Source organism: Magnolia sinica, chromosome 13 (genome assembly GCF_029962835.1).
Source record: "Magnolia sinica isolate HGM2019 chromosome 13, MsV1, whole genome shotgun sequence".
In the NCBI taxonomy this organism is placed as follows: Eukaryota; Viridiplantae; Streptophyta; class Magnoliopsida; order Magnoliales; family Magnoliaceae; genus Magnolia; species Magnolia sinica.
Genome location: NC_080585.1, coordinates 5,921,811 through 5,931,535, shown reverse-complemented (window position 1 = coordinate 5,931,535; position 9,725 = coordinate 5,921,811). Strand labels below are relative to the sequence as shown.

At 40.0% G+C, this 9,725-nt stretch overlaps 1 protein-coding gene across 1 annotated transcript; it reads right to left on the bottom strand.

The window, feature by feature from the left end:
- Positions 1–464: 464 nt before the first annotated feature.
- LOC131222564 (probable cellulose synthase A catalytic subunit 8 [UDP-forming]) lies at positions 465–9,085 on the bottom strand. Its single transcript, XM_058217692.1, has 14 exons — positions 8,529–9,085; positions 8,097–8,292; positions 7,791–8,011; positions 7,593–7,692; positions 7,266–7,470; positions 6,162–6,428; positions 5,661–6,006; positions 5,404–5,541; positions 4,839–4,964; positions 4,544–4,756; positions 3,912–4,176; positions 2,379–2,581; positions 1,819–2,169; positions 465–1,300 (listed from the first exon to the last, which is right to left on the bottom strand). Exons 1-14 carry the CDS (start codon positions 8,550–8,552, stop codon positions 716–718), a joined length of 3,240 nt encoding a protein of 1,079 aa, XP_058073675.1. The 5' UTR covers positions 8,553–9,085; the 3' UTR covers positions 465–715.
- Positions 9,086–9,725: the final 640 nt, after the last annotated feature.

Sequence of the window (9,725 nt, the reverse complement as noted above, 5' to 3'; positions counted from 1 at the left end):
GGTATGCCACCCCAAAGAGAACAGTTGGGATGCAGACGCCCAACATTTGTTGGGAATGCAATCCGACTCATTTTATCTGAATCACCTGACCAGGATGAAGGGAAGCCCCCAAAAATCACAGTATTCCAAAACTCGGGTGGGCCACAACACCTGAAGTTGGGGGTTTTAAGCATGATTTCACACTGTTCCTTGCAGCGTGGCCACTGGAATCCTCGATCAGCCTGACTTTTGGAATCAACAACAAGCATGGTGTGGCGCACCTGATGGATGGGTGAATCTCATGCATATAAGATCATTATCCCCATGTTAACCGTTTTGGTTTCTTTTTTACAAGGAACAAGGAAATGCAGAACATAAGAAATTGCATAAGCTTTCATAATGTACTTATTCATGCCTCTAGCCAACAGAAGGAAGAAGACACCTCCAGACATCCCAAATCCCTTCCAACACAAAACACCAGCAGCAGCCCCAAATTCCATTTGGTTCCACAAAAGAATAGTAATGATAATTTATGAGACAATAGAAAAGCATCCTCCTATCTACATACACTTGACAATGGTATTTTCCCAACACAGTGATAGAACAAAAAAAGAAAAAAAGAAAAAACACAAAAGGCTGAAAAAGAGCCCATACCTTTAGTTCATGAGCCAAATCATATCTTCACTCATTTCTTTCAATGCTATATGATTGCTGCTCTTCTTTTGATAAACTTCTTCTAGCAGTTGATCCCACATTGTTGAACATCTGGGCCAGTCACTCGTGTGGTGAACGGGTCAATCCGAACCCATAACAAGGAGAAGATTGAGGCCAGTAGGATTGACCAAACGACCACGATGGTCGGTGTCCGGTTCTGACGGCCCATCAAACCCTTAAGGAATGGATAGAGGTGGACAATCACCCAGAAGGCAAAGAAGAGCTTCCCGAAAAGCGGACCCCATGATTGGTACCCGCTGTTGATGGCGTAGGAGATCCCGGCGACCACACCCACAAGGTTGATTATGAGAAGGGTGGTTGGTGGTATCAGCAGGGTTGTCCATTTGAACATGTAAAGCTCAGCAAAATCACCATCTTCGTCCGACGCCTTGGAGGTGACCGTGAAGTTCGTGTCAATACCAGCGAGGACTTTCAGCAAGCCTTGGAAAACGGCAAAGAGATGAGCTGACACACCTCCAATGACCCAGAACTGTTCATTCCTCCACCACTCTTCAATCCCAACACCACTCCACCTCATCTCCAATATACCAGTAGCAAAGATGGAAAGGAAGAGAGAAATGAACCAAATGCTGGCGAAATTGCTAATCTGCACCCAAGAGAAGGCAGACGAAATCCTTCAGAATTCAGCCAGAGAGAGAGAGAGAGAGAGAGAGAGAGAGAGAGAGAGAGAGAGAGAAGAAAAAGAAGAAGAAGAACAAGAAGAAGCTGGATAAGGATTAATCCCATCCATCAACTAAGGCAGCTGACTTTTTTATCATTTAAAAATCTGATGATAGATTTTGGTCATTCCATGGAACGATAAAATGCTACTGAGATTTTAATTATTTGCTCAGATATCATCATGTATAAGGATGTTTCAATGTACCCTGAATCACAATTGGTTCAGAGATTTCGGCAGATAGGATACAATTGTTTGGAACGTCAGCGAAATTGAAACCAGCATATGCAGGCAAGCTTCCATCTTCCGTCCCAAATTACAAGTGATATAAGGTTCCATTCTTATCCCAGTTGTAGTTTGGAAGCAGTGCAGCCATCTATCTTGGGAAGCAGGAAAAACGACAAGTGCTGTAAGCCAAAATTAATTCAGGGTGAGGACAAAGATACCTGTGGAATAATGAACTTTCCAGTCAGTAGACAGACAGCAGGCAATGTACAATAGATGACAAGAGGAATTGAAGTGATTGGGTAAATGGTGGTGTTGATGTATGCAAATCTCTCCAGCCATTTCAACCTTCCTCCATACCCATACCACATAGGGCAATGCCGACTTAGAAGAATTTCAACAGAACCCAGAGCCCATCGAAGCACTTGGTTCAGACGATCCGAGAGGTTAATAGGAGCAGATCCTTTGAAAGCTGGACGAGGGGGCATGCAGTAGATTGATCGCCAACCACGGGCATGCATCTTGAATCCAGTAAGAATATCTTCTGTAACAGAACCGTAAATCCATCCTATCTGCAGAAACACAAAACCAACCAAGATGAGAGAAATGACTACAAGTACATCTGGGCAATCATTACCAGCAAGAGCCTCATCTTCCTCGAAATGAAGGAATACAAATGCCTTCTAATTCAGGTGAGGATGTTTATCCATGAACATAATAGCTGATCAAAATAAAAGGCTAACAAGGAAATTGAAGCATTAAATGAGAGAGGTCGACGCACCTCACTTCCCCAGTCTGTCTTGTCCTCATATCCACAGCTGATAACATGGATAGCTTCTTTTAGAAGAGACTCTGGAGTGGCTGACTGAGGAACACCACCATGTTCCATGAGGGTAGAGGCAACAAAGACAGTTGACTGGCCAAACCTTTTCTCCAAGCTCATCTGTGACATGAGCAGTGACTTTTCATCATCAAATCCAGCACCTGATTTTTTTAAAGCACAGAAAAAGGAAAATCAGTGCCGCAGATAAGGGAGTCTGAGAAAATGCTGAATCAATTCATACTACCTAGGCACAAAAGTACCATGGTTATCTTTGAATACTGGATAAATTTAAACAGATTAAGAAAGGCAGACAAAAGAAACAACAGAAGTAACAGGTTTGATTATATACTAAACAAAATTCTGGTAGTTTAGCCATACAAACTGCATTTTTATTTATTAATTGAACACTCTGGAACATGCTCAAAACGAGTTCTTTTTTAGGAAAACCAAAGTTAGAGATTCTTCCCCCCCACAAAAAAAAAAAAAAAAAAAAAGAGAGAGAGAGACTTCACTCAGCAGATTTTTGTGTAGTTTCTACATGACTTGGTGATCCTTCAAGTTCAAATAAAGTCATCTAAGTAATGCAATGCCATTTTATTCTAATGCAAAAAATCCAACACAATCAAGTGATGCTTGTTGAGTTGTATGATTCAGAAGTTTACCAATTCCAAAAGATTCTTGCAACTAATAAACCAATATAAGGTGTTTTAGTCTTTTCACCTACAATGCTAAGTAAAGTTTGAGGTTCAAAACTTACTGCAAGAGTACATATTCAAGGTTGACTTTCAGCTCATTAGAAGTTGATGAGACAGGAAAGACAAGCGCAATAATATGAGAACAATTTACGCAATGATTGAAGACTCAGGTTAACTCTAGTGTTGAAAGAAACAACTAGCAAATATTGTTAGGGTTTGTAGATACTCTTTGGGATCCATCTTTATTGAAAAGAAACTCAACCAGTGACTTAGGGCTTCCTTTGGCAATGCCAAAGAAGAGAACAGAGAAGAAAATAAATAAGGTACCAGGTTTTAATTTTCCATTTCTCTATCAATAGAAATAGGAAGAGGAAATTTATGGAAATGGGGTGATGAGAAGATCTTTTGGGAAAAAAAAATAAAGCACTGGGAATTATCTTATTTGTCTAAAGTAAAATCTCTCCTTTGGTATAGCACTACTCCAGTTGCGACCACCTTCATCTTCCTCCTTGTTTCGTCTCTTCTTAATCTTGTTCTTCCCTTCTCCATCAAAGCACAAACTTACCATAATTGTGAAGAGATACTCAAAAAAAAACTCTTCTAAAAGCTCCAAAGGAAATGCAAGAATTGCCTAAATCCCATGTTTTAACATGTCAACAAAGAAAATTCTCAGCAGGACAGCACAAAAAATCACAAGTCTGGATGCGTGCTGGTACAAAAGTGCCTGATAGTTGTCTCTGCTGGAGAAAAACATTAAGAAAGTATAGAAGTAAAATATAATAACATAAAAACATACCCTCGACCCCCTCTTCTATATCTTCCAGGTTGAATATAGGCACGGTAGAGTCCACATGCTTGCTTGATTTCTTCTTGTCCGAGCTCTTTTTATTTGATTTTGATGTTTTCTTTCGTGATCCGCCACATAAGGAAGAGAAGAAACCTAGTTTACTATGCTTTTGCTTGAGAGGAGGTTCATAGCCATATAAAGCAGTTCTGTTGAAGACACATCCTGTACCCACATAAACAGGACCTTGGATGCCATCTAGACCTCTTAAATTGATCTGAAACCCACATGAAAATTAGAACACAATCAGTAACTTTTTTTTTTTGTTGAAAGATATGAGCATCAAAAGATAGATGTTATCCAATTAAGCAATTTGCCAAAACACCAGTCCCAGGTTTGAGAGTTCTAAAGGTCAAATGGTGTGTAGCTGCAGTTGCATTTACTATAGGTTGAACTACTAGTATGTAAAAACAGTGTTTGTGAATGTTAAGCCTTAGGACATTCTAACCTTTAAAAGAACAAAAGGACTCACGATCACTTAGAAACCACTAAGGCATGACAAACACAAAAACTACCATCTTCTCTTTTATCTTCATAAAAGAGAAAAGGTGAAACAAAAATGATTTTTTTAAAAGCAGACTTACATCAAAGAACACAGTATTGCGGTTGGCATATCGATCGCTCCTATCGATACCATCAAATCTCTGTGGAAATTGAACGTAACAAACATGTTTGCCAAGGTTTGGGTCCATGAGGAAACACATTGCTTCCCGCAATGCCTTGCTATTGTTTATGTAGTGATCACAGTCAAGATTCAGCATGTAGGATCCATTGGTAAGGACTGCTGATACACGGACCTGTTGAAGGAGATTTAACTATTAGAGGTGAGATATGTCTAAATGTCGCTAAGCTTCGAGCTTTCATTGTAAAACCACTTACAAGTGCATTCATTGCACCAGCCTTCTTGTGATGTTGGAAGCCTGGGCGTTTCTCACGAGAAACATAGACTAACCGTGGTAGCTCATTGCCCTCACTGTCAAGCCCACCACTGTGGCCCAAGAAGACCTGCAAAAAATCCAAAGAAGTATTCAATTTGAGTAGGACAAAAAAAGTGGTCAAAGCATCTGCAGACAGAATCACAGAGTTGCAGCTCTCACAATCAGGAACTTACATGGAGAAGTGAAAATAACAGAAGTAAATGAACTGAAGTCATTATCTTTAGGCAGCATGAACGACCAACAAACCAAAACATTTATCCAACAGAACATAAATTTTAAAGGACGCACATAATGAGATTATAGAGAAAACGTGTCTTTTTAAAACATTTTTAATACATTAATATTTGAGAAGTCATGAAATAACACGGAAAAAAAAAAGGAACAAACAAACCTTTTTGTTGTAAAACAGTTTCAGAACACAAATCCATGACATTTAAACAAACCAATGAATCATCAGATTAATCTATCAATCAGAATGACTGAAGCCAAAATTTAACAGAACCAACCTGAATCATTCCCGGATGATCCCTAGTGTTATTCCCAGGCCATGGTGTGCCATCTTGCATGATCCATCCCTCATCAGGAATTTTCTGTGCCTTGGCAACAAGCCCATTGACACGAACTTTAAATTCTTCATATTCTCTCTGTAATATAAACAATATCATTACAATTACAGCACATCCATAAGCAATAGTATCACAACTACAACATATTCACAGAAACAGAAAACCTCAACTTTGATTGAAAATATGCAATCCTCTACCTTCATAGCTCTGCGATCTTTGACAAATGAAGGATGAACTTTATCTTTCAAGTAGTCAATCTTCTGTGCAAAGTACCATTCTGGAGCTCGGGGTTCGATGGCGTATTTCTTGCAGAAAGGGACCCATTTCCTTGCAAATTCTGAAGTTTCAGACAAAGCTTCAAATGTCAACATAGCTGCTCCATCGTCAGAGACATAGCAAGAGACCTTATCAACTGGGTAGTCCACCGCAAGAATCGACAGAACAGTATTGGCTGTGACAAGAGGGGGCTCCTTTAAAGGGTCAACGGTACTGACAAAAATGTCCACAGCAGCCAACTGAGATGGTTCCCCTTCTCGGTCATATCTGTTATTCATAAGAACACACAATCAAAGCCTTGAAAGTGAGAAAGGCACTCATTTGACACTCTTGAAGCTTTAAGATCTATTTGATGTCAAGTGAGAAAGGTAAAAGTTCTCTATAGTCTATAATAAGTGAGAAAAGCAAGAAGAATGCTTCACCTTAGAGCAAGCCTGTCAAGATATGTCTCACGGTTTACCGGAAGCCACTTAGGGAACTGATCCAATATCCAAGATATTGCAAACCATATCTCACATATCACAGAAAGCAACCACAAAGCATAAGCATTGCGGACAGGGTTGGTTATCCGGTAATGAAAGAAAATGCAGAGGATAATAAGCCGCAAAACAATGACCATCCTATAGGGGTTTATCTTGGATGAAGGAAGAGACACCTTCCTTGAGAGAGGCTGACGGGCTTCATCATTCCTGCATTACAGAGGAAACATATTAAGAAGCGGAATAATATTGACAATAACCTTTGGTGCATAATTAAAAGAAAAACTAAAACAGAATAGCACATTTGGAAGAACCTTGGCATGCCAAGGGAAAAATAGCAATCACCTGTATATGTGCAAGTAACTGGATTTAATATGCACAAAAACGACTCTGTAACTAACTTGATATTGACAGGGTAATCCCAAAAATATTGAAACATTTGGTGAAACTTTGAAAGAACATCTATCAACTCTACAAGAAGAGTTCATGGTTTTTAAACTTGTTGTACTGGCATAGAGATCCCTAGATTATGGCTGAGAAAAAGCATGACCTTGGAAAGAAATAAACAATGACTAATTGCAAGAGCTTTGAATAGATTAAATTTAAGACTACTCAATGTTTTGTTGTATTTCATCAGTTATTACTCATTACCTCATGTAGAAAGAAACAGAACTTCAGAAAGAGTACAGAGGATTGGAGTATGAGGGAATCTCCTCCTTCAGGTCATAAGAACACAATTATTTAGTCTTCAACTCCATTAGGAATTAGGTAATGGGTGAAAGAACCTCGTCTATTAACTCCCAAGATTCTCACGCTTAATGCAAACCACCCAAACAAGCAGTTTCAATAGTTCGAGGTTCAAACCCCTACTTAAGATTCATGGTAAAATGTATCGAAGCACTCAGAACAAATACAATGAATGCATCCAAAAAGAGCTGCTTGTTGAAAAAACATCAAGGTCAAGCAGCCGGTTGGCCACCTATCCTGCCTTCCATGAGAGTGAACGAAATTATGGTATATAAGTTTTCTATCAAGTAGATAACTCACAATAAAGAGTCATCCATATTGATGTCCGTACTAGCATCAATATCTCCAGCTCCCCTGCCTTCTGAAGTGCCATGACCTCCAGTGCTCAAGGGTGCCACGTTCTTCTCCTGCTTCATTTTCCAGCCATCAACTCTCTCTTTCCAAGCAACATTTCCAAATCCTTGAGAACCAAATTCTCTTGCTGGATCTACAACCCTAATATTAGCTGCAAAAAGTATACTTCCCAGGCATAAGATTCAATTTGGAACAAAAACATACATACCCGAAAAACCAAAATGCAAAACAATAACTCTATCTACAACTGGAAGACAGGACCAAAAAACCTACATTCTGCATAAGGGAGCGGATGCACACGCTTTCCTCCACCACCACCAGGAGATGGCATGGTAAGACGGTCAGGAGATGCTGCTGGCAATTCTCCCGAAAGCTGCAAAAACAACAAAGTACCAAATCAGCCTACTGCAAAATGCCCATATTGAAGATTATAAGAAAAACCATGTAGACAGATGAAGGTTGACATACTACCTGGCCATTAGTGAGCAAAGGAATATGATTCAGAGGAACTTCATCACCATCATATTTTGGGGCTGCCCCGACATCTTCTGCTCGACCATAGCTCATTTTCCAGCTCAGCATGCGTTCGGCAATCTTCTGCTTCTGGTTTTGACTCCCGGATGAATAATTGAAATCATTGGCCACATAATCAGCTTCGCCCTCCATTTCGTCACCACGAACAGGAGGGCTCCCTGAAATCAACAAGATGCCACATATAAAATTTGAACATTTGACAGATGAAAGGCTGGAACAGTCACAGATCGGATCCATTCAAACCTTTGTGCCTCCTGTATCGGGTCTTGCACTGAGGGCACGACTGATTCCCATCTTTCCTCTCGTACTCATAACAGGGTCTGCAGACAGGGAATGCACAGACATTGCAGGCTACAAAGAGCTCGCCGTCTGTGGTTGTGCCGACATCATCGCCACAGATCTGGCAAACCTGACCACTCAAGTGTTTCAAAGGTTTCGGCTGAAATTGAAAATACAACTATCGCAATTTCAGTTACGAAATCGAATAAGCAGAAAGTACAATCTAAAATGCACAACGAAGTCACCCTAAACAAAGAAGGAAAAGAAAACGAACAAACCGAAATCACAGACTGGAGGAATGCACATCAAATTCATGAATTACGGCAACCAAGAGCGTATGCTAAGGCAAAAGAACAAAATTTTAAGTGAATTAGATGAGAGAAGACTGATACGAACCGCTGTCTCTTGTTCTGCCTCCATTGGCAGATCCGACGGATAAAAATGCTCAAATCTCCTACAGATCTACTGCTAGTTTTCCGCAAACCACTTCAATGCCAATCAGATCTAACTCCAAACGCCTAAAAAAAAGGCCGAAAACTGGATTTCTCGCAAAATGCAATTTCCGCAGGAAACCCTCCGCCGAATGCTTCGACTTCAACTAGATCTGCTCCAAGTCGCATCCGAAACCCTAAAAACCAGCTCTTTTGAATCGAATTCCTCCAGATCCGGGCCAAATCTAAGGAGAAAACCCTCAAATTCCACCCTCGAACGGCAATCACAACGAAGACAAGCCACCGTTTAGCTCCCACAGGCGAAGATCTCGTTCCACGGGAAGCTAATGACCTCTCTCTCTCTCTCTCTCTCTCTCTGCAATAAAATGCCCTATAAAGAAAGCGACACCTCAACAGTCCTTCTTGAATAAGATTAAATAAAATAGAAAGTAATTATTTCAATCATTTTCTCATCGTTTCTTCTCTCTCTGTAAAATCCCTTACTCTATCTTGCAATATATTAGATACTAACCTCAAAAAAGGACGAATTAACGATGCAGCAAGTGGCATAAGCTGTAAATTTTTTAAACTAAAGCGGGTATTTTTTATAGGGTTTTACTGTTCTACCCCACCGACGATTTTTGCAAGAAGAAAACCCTAATAAAACCTTTAACTAATATGCAGGTTGCTGCATAGAAGTTCTGTGCATTTCCCTCCACATGTTACAAGTTTAAAATGTTTTGAATTATCTGATCTGTTGATCTAGTGAGACACGATATGGATTTATTGTAGGAGAAATTTTCATGGTTGGGAAATAAAGACCATCATTATTTGTGACATTGAATCTTTACCGTTGGAATAACTTCTAAATTATGAAGGTTACCGATCATTCAATCTTTCGCCGTCCAATTTACTTGATTTTAGGAATGTTTTATATCATATGGTGGCCCACAATAACAAGAGTCCTGATTGTCAGATGTCTGCCAAGTGTACTGTGATGAGAGGTGCACGTAGAACTTTACTTTTGGGTCTGTTGGCGTGTGGTGATGGGTGTGTCGAGACATGAGAGCGGACGATAGTCCAAGACAGATAGTGCTGAGCTGGCTCGTGACGGAAATTCTTACGTGCGAAAAGGAGCCAAGTAAAAAGAAGATTGGCCTGC